Source organism: Mercenaria mercenaria, chromosome 1, assembly GCF_021730395.1.
Source record: "Mercenaria mercenaria strain notata chromosome 1, MADL_Memer_1, whole genome shotgun sequence".
NCBI lineage: Eukaryota > Metazoa > Mollusca > Bivalvia > Venerida > Veneridae > Mercenaria > Mercenaria mercenaria.
The window spans coordinates 119,520,152-119,538,768 of NC_069361.1; the positions used below are offsets into that span (position 1 = coordinate 119,520,152).

Consider the following 18,617-nt stretch of genomic DNA (forward strand, 5'->3'; position numbering starts at 1 on the left):
TTTTGTGATGCATCGGCAATGGCTTACGCAACTGCAATATACCTTCATCAAAGAAGTGAAAAAGAAACAACAGTGAATTTAGTATTCGCTAAAAGTAGGCTCACGCCTGTGAAAGGGATGACTATTCCACGATTAGAATTGATGGCGGTGCTGATAGGTGTTCGTTGTTTGAAATTTGTTACAGACCAATTAAAGTTGGATTTGAAACAACTGTATCTATGGACAGATTCACAGTGCGCTTTACACTGGATAAAGTCTACAAAGGTATTGCCTGTTTTCATTCAAAACAGAGTGAAAGAGATAATCAAACCACAACATCAACTTTAAACATGTTTCGGGAGGTGAATATCCTGCAGATACTGCCTCAAGGAATTCTTACTTAAAGGAAGTCAGTAATTGTGAATTGTGGTGGCATGGCCCACAATGGTTACTACAGGCTCCGAACACATGAGCAGATCACGATCATAATACAAGTGGAAACTGCCCACAAGACGAACAGGAAGCACATGATACAGAAAATATGGTGCTACAAGTTTCTGATGGAGACATGAATGATACAAATCGTGTGCCATTTGAAATAAACATTGAGAAGTATTCCTCATTAACAAAGTTACTTCGAGTTTCAGCCCTTATACTCAGATTCGTTAAGAAAATACGACAACAATCCTGTGAGAATGGGTACTTAAAATCCTCCGAATTTAAGGATGTAGAGCGAAAAAAAATGGTTTTTACATGTTCAGAACAAATACTTTGAAAGTGAATTAGACGCAGTTTCAAATGGCAAAAGAAACAACCTGCAAGAACAGTTAGGCCTTTACATAGATGAAAATGGATTATTGAGATGCCAAGGGAGATTAGAAAATGTCGGATTGTGTGAAAACGCTAGACATCCTATCTTGTTACACAAAAGGGATACGTTTACACATCTTGTAATAGAGAAAATGCACAAGGAAACACAGAGTGGTGTTTCACAGACCTTAGCTAGAGTAATACAAAGATTTTGGATTCTACATGGCCGAGCTGCTGTGAAGTATGTCATAAACAAGTGTACAATTTGTCGCCGGTTTGAAGGTGCACCTTACGAGATGCCACCGATGCCTCCTCTACCAGAATCACGAGTTACGTAAGCAAAACCCTTCAGACGCACAGGATTAGATTACTTAGGCCCACTCTTTGTGAAGAACAAAACACCTAAAAAAGTTTGGATTTGTTTATTTACCTTCCTAGTAATTCGAGCAGTACATTTAGCAGTTGTCCTAGATATGACCACTGAAGAGTTTTTATTGTGTTTTAGACGGTTTGTGTCACAAAAAGGCACATGAACACAGATTATTAGTGACAATGGCTCCCAATTTAAAGCTGCGAGCTCAACCGTAGATAGGATATGGAGAAAACCGATTGGCAGTGAAGAAGTACAAACATATTCTGTCAAACGCAAGAATAACGAGGATTTTCATAGTTGAATTATCTCCCTGGATGGGTGGTTTCTATGAACGTCTCGTTGGTCTTGTGAAAAGAGTATTTCGAAAAGCATTAGGAAGACCTCTTCTGACACTTATTCAGTTACAAACACTAGTTAAAGAAGCCGAAGCTGTTATAAATTCAAGACCACTGGTGTATGTAGGCGATGACGTCAACTCAAGCATTACGATAACGCCCAATCACTTTTTAATGTTAAACCCAACTATTGGTATACCAGAGTCAGAAAAAAATGACAAAGATACTGATTTCAGGACAAAGGAAAGTACAAAAGATCGGCTGCTTGAAATATGGAAAAAAGGTCAAAAACTACTTAATATGTTTTGGACCATTTAGCGCAATGACTACCTCTTAAGCCTCCGAGAGCGAACGCAAACGCGCTTAAAAACTGACGGACCACAAGAAGGTGATATAGTATTAGTGAAAGATGATCTCCCCAGAGGAAGTTGGAAATGTGGCAAAATAGTAAAATTGGTGCAGAGCAGTACAATCAGATACGTTCGGCAAAAATCAAGATGCCATCTGGAAAATTGCTTGGACGTCCATTATGCTTGCTTTAACCGATTGAAACGTCAGCCTGTGTTAGTGATACAGTTTCGCAACATGTTGATACGTCTAGTGTTAAAGTTAGTGAACCAATGAAAGTTGTCCGTGTAACGCGGCGCGGCTGCGCAGGATGCTAAGCGCGAAATCCGTGAGCAACTATCTCAATAATACAGCAGGTATGTGTTACAGGATTTGTTTAGTACAAATTGGTACTGTACGGACTATAAGAAATTCTTGTTTTAGTGTAAATGGAATGTTTGATATATATTGTAACTAATTGTGTTGAATGAAAATTTATGTATGCCTTTTCCTATACACTTATACACCGCCATGTACTTTAAGAGAGGTGCATAGTCAAGTAAAATACTTAAACTCCTCGAGGTGCACGTGAATGTTGTGTATTGGCTGTGCAAAGTGATCTAGTAATGTTTAACCATGAAATGCACGTGAGTTTCGTGTAGCGGTGTATACCTATACGGTAGTGTAAACTTTTATAAGTGAATTGATTTTGTAAATTTGTCACACAGGAGTAATCATAATGACAGTGTATTGTGATGCGTGTAACAAGAGTTACAGAAGTATGAGAAGTTTAAAGCGCCACATAAAAGAAAAACATTCCGGAATAGAATATTTTGCGTGTACAGAATATAATTGTTCATCACGTTTTATAAGAAGTAGTTATCTTAGTAAGAATCTAATTTTAAAACATATATTCCAGTCAAGTAAAGCCACAGAAACAGCAATTAATGTTCCAAGAGGAGATAAAGAGAAACAGCATAGTGGTGCTTACTATGAGGACATAAGTGAGGACGAAAGCATATTTAGCCTTATACAGGAAATGGAAGGAAATGAAGACAATGCTATGTCAGCCTAGAATATGTAGGTGCTATATCAAATTTCGACATTTCGTTACTTCAAGAGCCGGTCAACAAGGACGACGACACAATCACGTACGAGAGTACGACGAGTAAAGAAATAAATGAGAATGTCGTGGATAGTGTAGGAAATTAATGTGAAAATAAAAGTGTGAATGATGCAAGTGATAGAAATGAAGTAAAGTGTGGTGAAAAGGGAAATTGTGTCGAAAATGAAAAAGGTGTGCTTTCTAGCATGTTACAAAATGATTTAGAATTGGAGCTGGATTATAATGATGTTAGTGATTGTGCTAATGATGACGTCATGGGATATGTTGATGACGTCACGAGTGCATCTATTTTGAAATCAGCTGATAATAATCAGGATAAAAATGATGGCGTCAGTGAAAAAGATAATGACGTCATGAAAAATTATGGTGACGTCACGAATGATGTTTATTCAAAATATGACGAAAACAATAACCAGACCAATACGATTTTCATATATGAGGATATAAGCGATACCCAAGTTGATCGTTGGGATGAAATTAGTAAAGAACAATCTATTGTGCCTTCCAACCTGATAACAAGAGTGCAAACATTAACCCTAACTTTCAGCAAAATATCTACCTTTAGCAATGAAATAGAAATAGATTCATATATTTCTGCTAGCCATGATTACTCAGAAGACTGGTGTTAAATTTCTATACCATTAGAACGTTGTTAAAAGAATAGCGATAAACTGAATTGATAGTGATACATTATAAACAGAAATTTATTTCATGATGATGTTGATATTACGATGATTATTTGACGTTTGCTGATTTATTTTGTAGTTATTAAAACATACAAATTCTGGTAAATATGGATTGTTTGCTACACAAAGTTGACGAAAAAAAAAGGAAAAATAGAGGGACTGAATAGGGGAACAAAATGACCAATTCGAAATCGTCAAGGTGGCGAAATGACCAAACACTGGGAGAAAAGTTGACTAGGGGACGAGCTGATTGTAATTCTAATATTTTAGTCCGTACAACCTAATTGGCAGTCTGTCCGACTTTTGTCAAAAACCCCTAATAATTTTTTCACGAATATTTGTTGGTTGTATCAGTGTGCAAGAACACTTACTCTACTTGCCTACTTTTGAATTCTCTTTCAACTATAACGCAAAAAGTACGGAAAACAGTGGATCCCGGTCTCATTGTTACTTACGAAACTATATCACCGAAAACATATTCGGAAGCTGTCACAGACTGACATGCGGGACTCAATGTATCTGTAGTTTAAAGACCCTGATTCTGGTATGGAAGGTATGTGGCCTATGGTCTGCGTATTGGCGGTAAGAGCCAATATACAAGACTGGACGATTGATATATTTGCTTCTGTTTATCATATTAAGCTACAGTATAGCTACTGTGTAGTACATAGATTGCATGTGATATTTTTCACCTTTATAGCAAACCAATTCTCACTTTTATAACGAGTTTAAAATCCAGCAATATTCAATATTTCTGTTTTTGTTACATAGATAAATAATTAGTAAATAATTGAAAAATGCTTGTCATTTCTCTTATTGAGCTTTAAATAATTTTTTCATTATTCATTAATTAAAGGTGTGTGTTTTTTTTAAAAAAAATGGTGAGAATTGTCTTGATGCAAGAATTATAATTTAATTGGTCAGGACATTACTCAACAAGAATGGGCAATAAAAATTAGTATATTATCAATTCAAAAAATGTTATTCTATTAAATATATTGGAGGGTTTATACTATTTTTTTATTTTCAAATAAATATAAGAAGTATGAAAACAGATAAAATGAGGTAACTCATCATCCTTAAATAAATTGAAATGTGGGTAGAAGTGCGTGTCCGCAATGCCCCCGTCTAACTCCCTCAACAGAAGGAAAATAACAGTTATCTTAAATTCATATTGTTTACAATTCTACGCATATATAGATCTAAGGCTATCCAAAATTTTGAAGTCAAATGATTAATTCGAAAAAAACAACAACAAATATTGAGGCAAAATAAGTTATTATATACTGTAATTTCATTTTAAGAATTGAACTGCACATAACATATATATGAATACTTTCTTATCGACATCGATATCGGTACAGAATTCACCGTCCTGTTATGCTTTTAATACTGTTCAATGCATTTTTTAAAACTTTGAGTCAATAGGGTGGTAACTTTTCAGTGACACTGAATATGCATTCAATTGCCCATCTAATGCATCAGCTACTTTCGCAGATACCATAGATTTAATTATACATTTATGTCTGACACACAGGCTAGGCATCCGGTAACCGGACGGCTTCAAACTTCATTTTTTAGGCGTTTGCATTTTAGGCGACATCATGTAGAACGATGAGTTTTAATTCTTGTATTGTGATATATGTTTCTACGTTACTAGAAAATAATAAATTTAAAGCATATGTAATAGGACGCCATTTTAACAGTACACCCATTTAACTGATATTTTCAGCGATCTATATCAACGTATAACCATCAATGATAAACCAATATTAACACAGATTATATGGAATTATTTGCTTGATTACATTTATTGATCGCGGCCGCGATCATATTGAATAGGTCAAGTATTTGCACGCTGGGGAAAATATTTCATGATGGACCTGTCAATTCTTTACTTTATGGGTGAAACGGGTCTCATAAGCGTAAATACGACTAGCTTCTACTGATTATAAAAACATACCGTACGATTTGTTGTGAATTAACTGTTGTTGTACTTTTAGTAGTTCAACCGCCACCCTTGTTTAAGAGCAACATTTAAAAACACGTTTTTTTCATCCTTAAGTAATAAGTAAGTAGACTTGCCCAGTTTAATCAATCTAGACGCATAATTTAACTATACGAGCGTCTATTTCACCCGATTTACATTCGGAACATTTTCACGCGTTTCGGGCTTTATCGTATGTTTAACATGGGATTTTTGAACCGTTCAAAGATGTTGGAAATGTTTGTCTCATTGTTTATTTTTTTTAATAAAACTGTTACTGCTTTCATTGTTTACCACTTTTTTCCACCCTTGCCCGAAAAAACAGTAATGAGTTTGTACACTGTTCAGACAACTGTGCTCTGTTGAAATTTAACCAAACACAAGTTTACCTGCATAAATAGAAAGCATGATATGTCACCATGCTCGGATCCAGAGTGGGGGAACCGGGGGTCCGGACACCCTCTGGAAAATCTTTTAAAAAGGAAAGAAGACAAGAAGGAAAGAAAATGTTTTTCGAAAAAGGCAACATTAGGACTGCATGTAAAGTATATGCGGCTGCTGCTACATATGACCCCGACATAATTCATATTATTTATCTAAAAGAAACTAAGAATTTTACCTTCAAGAAAGCTTGATTTTATCATTTTCCCAAATTTAACAGGTTAGTCCATAAAACTGCCCCAGAATGCAAAAAATGAACTGCTAAATTTCAAAATGTCCAGGGGCGGGGTGGGGGGGGGGGGGGGGAAGGGGATCGGCCCCCCTCTGAGAAAATTGGCTGTGTCCGTGCATGGTCACTATACCTGTCCAGTACTGGACATTACGGTAAACGCTTCTTTCCTGCACAAATGACAATTTCGCAACTTCTGTCAGGTTTGTACAAATTTCTGGCCGCGATAAACCATTTGACTTGTATCAATATTATGAAAATGATTAAAAATGCATTATTGTCGGATATGCAGCGCACTCATGCAAAAAATATCGTATGTACTGACAGTATAGGTCGTGCATATTTTACCTTTAAAAGTGATGGTGTTTTATTGGAGGAGTAGTCGTAGGAAGTGCTCGAATCGAATACATTGCGGACAGCCAAAGTAAACTATTTCGTCCAGTAATGATGCAGCCGACTCCAAGTCACATAAAATTCCAGAAAATCTTAACGTAGATCTATCTCCTTCAAGTTTAAATGTGACTTGCTAAAAATGTTGTTATACTTTTTGTGCTCCATCCCGAATTTCACGTAGTAAGACCAGAGTTATGGCCCTTGGCAATCAAAATGTACATAAGGGTCTAAACATTTGAGGCGCGTGTACCTCAAAAGTATTTGCGCCAAGAGTCATGAAACTATACAAGAATTAAACTCAGCAGGCGAAGTTGTGCACCAGTGCTTTTATTTGAGGTTTCACTCGGTAAAAACAGATTTATGTCCCTTGACGTGGTCAAATATATACGTAAATGGCATTGGAAAGCTTGTATAGTACGTATCTCAAAAAGTATTTGACCTAGAGGCATGTAACCTTAAAGGAGCATTATTCCGCATGTGAGTAAGAAAACTGGTTATGAAACTGATTATAACATTGTGCAATTTGTTGTGTAAGAAAAAAATGTTCATAAATTTTAGGTGGGTGGGGTAATGAAAAAATACTTTTGTGGGTGGAGTGAATATTTTTTAATTTTTCTTGAAAATAAGCACGGGTTGATATTATTTTTTTGGTTTAGAATTTTATGTCTTAGTTCTAGCTTACATAATATAAAAGTTGGTAAAATTCTGTCCGCTAGATTTTTCATATCATTAAGAAATACTTCTTGTTTTTCTCAGTTTCAGATACTTTCGACATCTGTCAAGAGTAATTTTTCTGAGTTAATATATCTATATGTTGACATTTTATGCATCTTATAGTGGGTTCATTAATTGTGACGCATAAACAGTAACATCTGAGTGAAATTTTAAGTAAATAGTTGTTTGCAGTAGTTTTATTATGACATGTATGTATTGTTTCTTCAGACAAAAATACCGATTTGGTGTTCTTGATAAACTTTGAATATTAAAAAAAAAAAGCACGGGTACCTATCATTTTTATTTTTTATTTTAACTTGTCATACATCATTCTATAAATATGCAAAGTTATAGACAATTCTGTCCGCTAGAAATAATTGTGAAAAACATCTTTAATTCAATCAGAATCTTATATATATATTTCAGAATCAAAATGCAAAAAAAAAATATATATATATATATATAATCCCGTACTTATTTGTTTCAGGATTGACAGGATATACCCACTCGTTACTTAATGGTGCAAATGTTTGTCAAACGGTAAGTATCCTATATACTTGGTGTTCGATATGGTTATGTTTAGATATTTCTCATGAATATACTGCTATTATTAAGGAATCCGAGAGTTGAAAAATTCGTTGTTGAGATGTTGCAGTTAACTTATCTGTAACATTACAAGTCAGATTTTATTAGCCTGACGTTTAGTTTACACTTCAATATTTTCTTGTGCTATATTAACAGAATGTTTACATTCTCTTTAATGATATCAAGCGTTTACTTAAATACGTTACCAATGCAATATATAAAAGACATCAACAATATTTCAAAACAGTATATGAATTCAGACATTGTATTAAATGGGCATCAGTTTCATCAAATGTAATCATAAATTCAAAATATACTACTATCTGCCTGTTTGATATAATTGCAGAACCCGATTGCTATTGCTTCTTATTGCCAGTACTATATTTGGAATGTCCGTCATGTATTCTTCAAAGCGATTGCCAATTTCGTTAAATAAACACAAATATGCAGTCGACAGAACTACGTTACCCTTCAACTATAACAACAATCTAGAATGGAATAGACTAGTGGATATGATTGAAATTAAAGGAAAATCTCAGAACAGTTTCCAAAGCAAACGTTTTCTGCAGATACTATTCATAAACAAACCATTTTGGATCGACATTGCAAGAGGAAATGAGTACATAAGAAACAATTGTCATTTAAAAAACTGTGTTTTGACAAACAAAATCACAAATATATCTCAGATGTCAGCAGTCGTCTTCAGTACGACAAACAAAGTCAGATATGATAGCTCATATTTGAAAGGCAAACGTCCTTATTCACAAGTCTGGGTCTTTATTACTATGGAGCCTCCGGAAGCTGTACCATCGTCACGTCGGTGGTACAGAGACCCAATTTGGAAAAAAACCATGAACTGGTCGTGGGGATATAGACTAGACTCGGACATATTTCGGCCTATTCAGGTATTAACTACAAGACATGTTTTACCTATCCGTGGTTACGATGCTATTTTTAAACGAAAAAATAAATTTGCAGCTTGGGTTGTGAGTCACTGTCATGCTATGAGCCTTCGAGATGAATATGTGAATGCACTTATTCGGGAAGGTGTACAGGTTGATATATTTGGTAAATGTTCAAAGAACAAAACGATTGTTAGTCGGAAAGTGGCCCATCAACAAATAAATGATGACTATAAATTTTATTTGTCCTTCGAAAACAATTTTTGTAAAGATTACGTTACAGAAAAATTTTATACTTATTTAGGTTTGGACACCATTTTAGTAGTTAGAGGTGGACTTAATTATTCGGAGCATTTTGATCAGGACGCGTTTATTGATACTTCGTCATTTTCAACAGTTAAAGCATTAGCAAGCTACATGTTAAGGGTCAGTCAGGACATAAAACTATACACCAGGTATTTACAAAAAAAAGACATGTATAAAATTGCAGACTCATATTACAGCATGTATGAATCTGAATGTAGACTGTGTGACATGATATATAACCAAGAACGGTATCAAAAGACATATGAAGACATTACAACATACATACATAACGGAACATGTTTTAATCCAGATAAAATAGTCTAATTCATGCAGTATTGTTCACTTATGAAACTCCCTTCAGAAACAACGAAAACATGTACAGTTTATACATATATGTATTTTTTATCTGCAGATGACTTTAAACCTCGCTCTTAGTTACTTTATTTACATTTACCCTAAAAACTACTCTTTTCGTTACTTTTATATATACTCTGTTGCAAAAGAAAGTGTGCACTTAGGTTTCGTCAATTTATGTATATTGTTTTGTCCAAAAGCATTTTATTTTTGGTACCAAAATTTAGGGCAGTTTATGACCAATTTGATATGCATTGGTTGTTCTCAAAATTTCTTCATTTAAGAGGAATCTTAGCTATTCAAAGACAACAAGGGTTAAAAACAAAAGTTGCAAATCTCTCTCTTATCAGATTTTCTAAAAATTACTGCCGAATTTGTTTTCACTTCTCAGAGACATTTTTGTTTCAATATCGTGTGTGACCACCTCTACTATTGAAGTATTAATGCAGTCGCGCATGGACCTAACGTAACGTCGAATGACGTCATGGGGAAGGTTATTCCATTCTTGGGTAAAAGCGATTTGAAGATTATTCAGGTTGTCTATACCGCCTCTCGACCTGTCCCTTCGACCAATCTCGTCCCGAATATGCTCAATAGGATTCATATCTGATGAGAGGGCAGGCCGGGACAACATGTTGACGTAAGTGACGGTGTCACCACGAGGAAGCATTGTCAATGCTTCGATTAGCCGATCTTCACTTTGTCGTGACATTTTATTACAGCACAGAACTGAAATCTAATGTGTTTTTCCTTTGAACCAAAGGCATAAGGAAAGTGACAAAACACGTTTTTATACACATGTACACTTTCCATGGACAGCACACGCAAATTTTGCAAAAGGACGCTATCGCTGGTAACCTTAAATATACCATGTTTTTATCGTATTATTTTCAAAAAATTGCTTCTAGCTTTGAGAATAGTATGTTAAAACTGGAGATATTCAAATTTAAAAAATGCACACTTTTTTTTTGCAACAGAGAATATTTTCCTAATATTTTCGAAACGTTCCACACACTTGCCTTTGAAATTTCCTTATTTCTGGCACACAGTTATGAATATTATCGCATTCCTACACCTAACGTGGTTCATTTCTAAATGAACATCGTTAGAAAGTAAGAAGCTCCTACATATGCCTCTTGAATGGTTAGTGTTTAAACATAACACTTGCTTTCGTACAATGTTGTTTCGTTTCCTTTTGCATCGTGCCATGTTTGAGGCTGGACATACTAACTTTATTTTTTCCTGATATGCATGTCGCATATTGTGTTTGCGCAACTAATGTACCAAAATATATTGATCTTCTATAATATTGATATTACAGATGATGTTACAAGTTATAAGTGGCATAATGTATACTCAAGAATAACAAGAAACTAAAAACAAACTGACTTCTGTGAACAGAGAACATATTTTACCAAGTGCAATATTTTTGGCATAAACTGCTGTCTCTCAGGAAGCGAGAACGTGCCGTCTTTTAATCCTGAAAAAAAAAATGAATTGAATAACAGCCTATTAAATCATACATTAAAATGACTTCAAATTCAGTATCCTTCCATTAAAGGATTCGCTTTTCTTAACATCCTAGTATGATGCCTGTAAGGATTTACACAACATAAAACAACAAGAATCAGCAGATATATACCCATAAAAACTTTTCTGAACACCGTTTCTTTAATAGTTTATATATACTAATTCTCGACAACTCAACAGATAAAAAAAAACATGTGTTTGGGTTTAATTTTCAACCCTCTTAAATGTTTAACATGTCATTATATTAATTAATATGAAACAACAAAGAAATTTAAATAGAAAGCGTTAACAAGCATAACTAATTATGATGCCTTGTTCTCATTATTTGATAGTTGAATAATATCTGCTTACTTTTCATAACTCATTCATGACAAAAATATGAAAAAAATGTGAAGAAAACAATGTCTAATCTTTTAAATGACATCAAACTCTTTAAGAAACTACAAAATCTTCCTGTGATGTTTGACAAATATGGTGACGTTTGTCATGTTCGGTATTATAGTGATTTTAATTACATATAAAAGATAAGAAATAAATAAAATACTGGAATTTCTTTATTCCGAATATTGTGGCGAGACATCTTTCGCCAACAGAGTAATTTCTCTCACAATCAGGCAGCTTTTAGCTGGCGGATGCAACCGGAAACAACCCTTCTTCATACTGTACTAATGCTGCTCCAATCCCAGTACTTGAATCGTCACACTATAAAATGAACTGTTTAGAAAAATCTGGTAGTCGAAGAATTGGCGATTTGTACAGAAGCGTTGGGCTGTAATATCGTGTTTTAATTTGAAAAGGCAAATAACTTGTTTTTTTTCTTTTTTTTTCCAAAAAACTTGCCTAACTTTATTATTAATAGTTTAAGCCTCAAGGAACTAAAATAATAGCACTTTATTATGCCATTTAGGCGACCTTTTTGTGTTTATTTTCAATATAATTAGATAATGATTATCATTATGAAACAAGGAATAAATTTAATTAACCCTTTCCCTGCTAAATTTCTAAAATGTACTTTGCAATCTTTCAGTTTTGGACAGTGCCATTAACTGTTTAAAGGGTTGCTTATCAAAACGATACTGACTTGATTAGACTTCAGGGATGTGCATGCTGATCATGATCTACCCTGGCACAAAACGCAGAATCTATCTTGTCCAGCAAGATAAGGGCTAATTCTCTTTAATCTGTAACATATATTTAACAATAGCATTTTTAAAAGGTATATACTAATCGTATATATTTTTTTTTCTTTATTAATATTTTTCAAACATTACACAACACTTTTCTTATAGATGCACTCATTATATCTTTAAGGAATTTATATTCCTAAATTATTCATGACGGAGGTGTATGGGTTATGGTGTATGCCGCTCTCTCCCGGGGTTGCAGGTTCGAACCTCAGTTGGATCACAGATGTATCTTCCTATGTGACAATGCTACTGTTTTATTCAGGACGCGGTCTCCAAAGTGATAAGCTTCAACCTTCCGTCACTAACGAACCAAAATAAATTGTTTCTTTGTTAGTTTTTCAGTTAGGCGCTGTTTTCAGCAGTATATAATTTATGTAACGGTTGACAATTGTTTAGCAGTGCTCCTAGCTCTTGTATCGGTAAAAACCTGCTGCTTTATTTCCCACATGAATCAGATGCAGATGACGAGTGATTTTAGATCAAATCGCCACGGAAAACTGTAGATCCGCGCTCTCCCTTGATAAATAATTTATGCTTTAGATGGACTAAGGTTATAGCTTATTGTAACAGTAATCCATTTTTTTCCTGTATTTGGCTGTATTTGGCTGTGAAAATACATCTTTCTCGATAATGATATTTATATCTAGAAAGAGACATAAAGATACGTCTCTGTCTTTAATTTGTTATCCTGGTAAATTTTCAGTTTAAATTCTGGTAACCTATCTATTATACAAATATGAAAATATAATAAGTGATTATGCACATTACATCGAACACAAAACCTGAAAAATAAGTGACCTTTTAGGAATTTAAAAGGCGTTATCTATTACAACGTTCTCTTCCCATTCTTTAGATTCACAGTTGGTCTATGATAAATGTGATATTTTTATTAAGGTGAAGATTTTCATGTTCAGTATTTTAATAACATATAAAACAAAAATGAATAATTGGCGTTATATCTAACAATTCAACTAACCGCAGATCCTCTTTCTAAATTCTAGTTTGTTTATTTTTGCCCATTGTTTTCTCGTTAGGGCGAACCCATTATTTTATCTGGGGACCATACGCTACTTTTCATGAAATACAAGCCAGAACATCATTGACTGTGCACCGCCGTATGGTAACATCTGCAGATGTCTGTTAATTGTTTTTGTACTTTTAGCATGTATAATTGTTGAGTTCTGATCAACCCGGGGCTAGAGGGTGTGGACGGAATCATGCATATCCACTACCGTCCATGAACAGGCTCAGTCAAACCGAGCCTGCAACATTTTCGTTATTGTCGTGTTGAGCGACTTGTGGCGTTTCCACGTTTTCTATTTTAGAATATTAATTACTCAGCTTATGCTCTGTCGCCGGTGCTATTATCTCTAAACGTTTGTTGTCCAAAGTTTGTTTTTGAATACCGTGCATATTTTTACAATATAAATGGTTTATATAACTTACTACCGCAATTGATTGATTGATTTTTTTCAGTATATGAAGCACATTGTATGGTACAACACAAATTAAAATAAATTTTAAATACGACATATACAATACGTAGGAATTAAAACATATTGAAAGACAATAAAGAATCATTACTAACATAAAATACCCATAACTACAGAAAAAAAGTACCAGGACATGTATTCATATACCCAGGATGACATAAAAATGGGGAATGTGAAACCCCTTATTTCCATTGTGGTCCTGGATGAATGATAATATGTCCTAGCAAGGCACAACAAGTTTGTAATAAATGGTGGTAACTTGAGCAAGTTTTCAGCAGTTGAAATGTATCACAGTAAAGGAATAATGGTATAAATAGAAAAGACAAATTGTAACTACAAGCTATGTAGAAGATGATTTTTTACTGAAACCTTGAACTGATGCATGATTGCACACTTTTTTATATTATATGGCAAATTATTTCAAATGAACAACCATGACCCTTTACTAAACCTGGTATTGAGACTATGTACAGAACTGACTTGAGTGAAATACTCATACATGTAAGAGGGGGCAGAACCTAAATATATGTTAAAAACGTGCTATAGAGTTATTTTTTCCACTATTCTTGTGACATGTAACCAGCCCAATTGTAAGAAGTGTTTTGTATCTGTCTGACTTCTTTGGTCAAGTCTTAGGACAAACCTAATGATCTTGTTTTGAGTATCCTGAAGCCTATTCTTCAGACTCTGAGAAATATCAAAGTACCATACAGAGCAGGCATAGTCAAAGTGACATTAGATCAATGACATGACTAACATTTTCTTAGTGATAAAAGCTTTTGCTTTCTGTGCATAAACCTAACTCTTGCATTCGCTTTTTTAATGATTGATTGTAACCATGGTCTCATAACTCAAACATTGATTCAATATAGCGCCCATTTATTTAACAGAGTTGGTGTGCTTAATCACCGTACCATTACATAGTATATGAATGTTAGCACTCTTTTTTAACCTTGGCTTTGAGCCAAATAAAATTAATTTTGTTTTCCGTAGGTGCAATGACAATTTTCTTGTCAACTAACTAGTTACTAACTCGTTCCAGATCCTGGGTTAACAAACGCTCAATTCTATTTTACATTTGCCAGACACATAAATGGCAGAATCATCTGCATACAATAAAATTATGTTATTTACAACACCTGCCATGTCATTTAAGTAAATTTAAAACAGCAGAGGCCCAAGTATGGAACCTTGGGGCACACCACATGCGATATTTGCAGATGACGATAGAATGCCAGATATGTCTATACATTGTTGTCGACCAGATAGATATGATTCAAACCATCTGATAACATCCGGACTAAAACATAACATTTTCAGTTTGTCTAAAAGAATAGCATGGTCAACTGTATCAAAAGCTTTTTGCAAATCAAGCTCAATTATGCCAACATAATTTCCTTTATTCAAATTAATCCTTATATAGTCAGACAGATGTATGAAATATGTATCCGTTGAATAAATTCTGTTTACTCAAAAAATGTTCAAGTAGGTCATACACAATTCTTTCAAATATTTTAGAAATTATACATAAAAGTGATACAGGTCTGTAGTTTCCTACTTCAGTTTTAACATTCTTTTTATATAAAAGAACAACCCATTCAACCTTTTGGGAGGAGGCGTCTGATGTTAAGGTTCATTCTATCGGAAAAATAGTGGGTCTAAATAATTAAGATTGGGCGGGTTTGTTACTGAACAAAAGTTATAAAAAGTATACACCAATGGATTCGTCTTGGAACGAAGTATACGACCAGATAATCAAGCTACGACTACGACTCTTTCATAACTCGTACGATGACGAATTTAATGACAAAATTGGTCACGTTTTTTGGCGGTGCGCCCCCATCCGCTATAAATCCGCTAGTGGTAATCCTTCAGTCTGTACGTAGAATTGATTACTTTACAAAATTCGACCATTTGAACCATTCAAACCTGATGGAACTCTATTGTATAAAATAATTGTTAATATGCCCCAAAACGGCAGTCGTTTTGGAGTTTAAGTATGCCTGCATCTTAAGCCTGACAACAGGACAACTTCATGATCTCAGCATGAACTCTGCTGGCGTCGTTGATAAGCTTAAGTGTTGTAAAACTTTGCTAGATCCTTCGTCCGACATCGACCGTAAAGGCCTTAATCATATTTAATGGCAGGTCTTCACCTAGCCTTGGAATCCAGGCTGACAATTTGTTTTTCTTCCTGCAAATTGACAATATCAGAAACTCGATGAATGCCAATTAACACTTATTTGTGCAAATTAAGTGGAATCTTAAATGAAGGTAAGATTTCTTCTGACAAAGCACAATTATTATCAATGGTTTCCCAGGCAAGTTCGGATCTAGAAATACCTTTATTTGATGCAGCGAGGCAACACTTTAGAAAGTCACCAGCGAGACGCATAGCTCCCAGCGTGAGTATGAGTCAGGGTGTTCTTGCCTACCTAGCGGGGAAAGTATACATTTGTCCGATTACGCGCCAGGGATAGATATTCCTGTATTTCCCTAGGGAAAAACCTTGTCTAAAATATCGTGCACTCCGGTGACGTCATATAGTACTGGCACTATAATGACATCATAAACTATATAAATAATGCCAGGAAATACCCAAATCTATTCGTCATCACAATCTATTTTGAACGTTATAGGCAAGAAAAATGATCCAACATTTCTGCCTGTGTAAGATAGCTATTTTCCCGACCCTCGGGACAGCTTTGGATAAAAAACCTCGCTGACGCTCGGTTTTTCATTCCACACTGTCCCTCGGGTCGGGAAAAATCCTGCCTTACACAGGCAGGCATGTAAGATCCTTATATTCTTCCCTTGCAAAAGTTTGAAATAGAGGTAGATCTATTAAATGGTGGATTATAAATTGATTTTTTGGTCTGAATTTTGACAAAATTATTGCCAAATTAGTTGGACGCAACCTTGATGGAAAATAAGACACTCGGTGGCTTAAACTTATGCATTACTTTGGACGAGTTTTCAAAGCCTTCGGATTTATCTGAGTTTTTTTGAAAAACATATCAGGATAAGTCTGTGGAACCAATATCATTTATCGTTCAGCTCTTCCTCTACATAATGTACATGTTTATCGAGTGCTTTAATAAACAAGTACTGTCAAGAATTCACGAAATCGTAACAGTTACAAAAATACTAACAACTGAAACTAATGTATATTTTGTGTGAATGCCTAGCTGTGTTCCTCTTTGTGAACTTGTAATACTTTGCATTTTTGTATAAGACTGATGATAGACAAAGGAATGAATGATTTCTTTTCACACAAGTTCCAAGATAAACTTTTTTTATATTAAATAATTAAGTAGAACATATTCACAACAAAATGTGTCAGTAAACTGCATCTTCTGTAAATGACTGAGCAATTAACGGTAAAAAGGATGAAATGGACATCAAGTAAAGTAGTTAATAATGACTGTTTTATTTTGCAGTATAACAAAGTTATGCATGGTCACACAAATAAACGTATAAATATTCAATACACAATTATGCTTAGAAAGTTGTGCTACAAAAGGAAGCAAACTCTTCCCTTTATCGGTACAGTTTGACAAATTAGTTCGAGGTCAAACAGGGTAACGACTCCAGAAAAAAAAAAAAGAATTTGTAACAGATTTAGCAACATCCCGCTTCTAAGGACATTTTCATTATACATACTGTATGCCAATACAGATCTTAGCATAAACAAAATATAACAAGAGTGCCAGGATGTTAGATATATGCCCCTCATGTAGATGTTACAATAAAACATTTTCTGTACAAAACTGTAAGTTTAGTAGACAGTAAGCCAAAACAATGACATATCCAATTCTAACAAGAAGGATAAAAAATTTCAAGAATAACTGTTTTATAGTAGCTACAAAGGGAAGTAAGTTTTGTTTTTTTAACTCCACAGAAATCTCCTTACCAGGAAGAGGTACCTTAAAATACACCTAGGATTTAAAAGTGACACAGCAGAAATGGTCTTGATTTTTCCCTACGGTCAATTGTAAAAAGTTACCATATATATGTTATTAATAGTGACAACAAAGAGAAGTTAATCTAAAAAAATATCTAATTCCACATGAAAGTTCTTACCAGGTAGCCATAGGTCGGAATACATATAAAATTGGATGTAACATGCGTCTTCTACTTCAGAAAAGTGGTCCCAATTTTTCCCTATGGCTAATTCTAAATTTGTAACAATAATAGCTATTTATATTAACAGAAAAGGAAAATAATTCTAAATTAGAGGCCAGGTTCTTGTGCATGACACTCCTTCTCATGATGATGAACATTTTTGCCATTTTACATCAAATGCATGAAGAAATGCTCCGGACAAAGTCATTTTTGTACCCGACTTTTGGCCTTTGTGACCTTGACCTTAGGGGTCTTGGTCTTGCGCATGTCAAGTTGTTTCATTATGGTGAAGGTGAACATGTATGCCAAGTTATCTAAAAATCCCTTATTGGGTCGCAGACTTATGAACCGGACACGAAAAAAGACTCTATTAACTTTTGACCTCTAAGTGACCTTGACCTTAGAGCAAGGTATCTAGGTCTTGCGCATGACACGTTGACTCTTTATGGTGAACATTTATGCCATGTTATTTCAAAATCCCTATATGGATGGCAGAGTTATGGACTAGACACGAAACAGACCCTTTTAACCTTTGACTTCTAAGTGTAACCTTGACCTTGGAGCTAGGGGTCTGTGTCTAGCAAATTTACATTGAAACATCACAAGTATGAAAGACTTACACTTTTTCTACAAGACAATATAATACAGTTACAACTTTTATGTAGAACTATGCTCAGAGAATTGAAAACAATATTGTCTGTTGTGACTGTAGATGATTTATCAAATTGCACGCTT

General features: G+C 34.6%; 1 protein-coding gene across 1 annotated transcript; it reads left to right on the top strand.

Moving 5' to 3' along the window:
• The first annotated feature begins 169 nt into the window (after positions 1–169).
• Positions 170–11,406, top strand: LOC123545262 (alpha-(1,3)-fucosyltransferase C-like). Its single transcript, XM_045331604.2, has 2 exons — positions 170–7,940; positions 8,332–11,406. The coding sequence occupies exons 1-2, from the start codon at positions 7,918–7,920 to the stop codon at positions 9,515–9,517; spliced, it is 1,209 nt and encodes a 402-aa protein (XP_045187539.1). The 5' UTR covers positions 170–7,917; the 3' UTR covers positions 9,518–11,406.
• Positions 11,407–18,617: the final 7,211 nt, after the last annotated feature.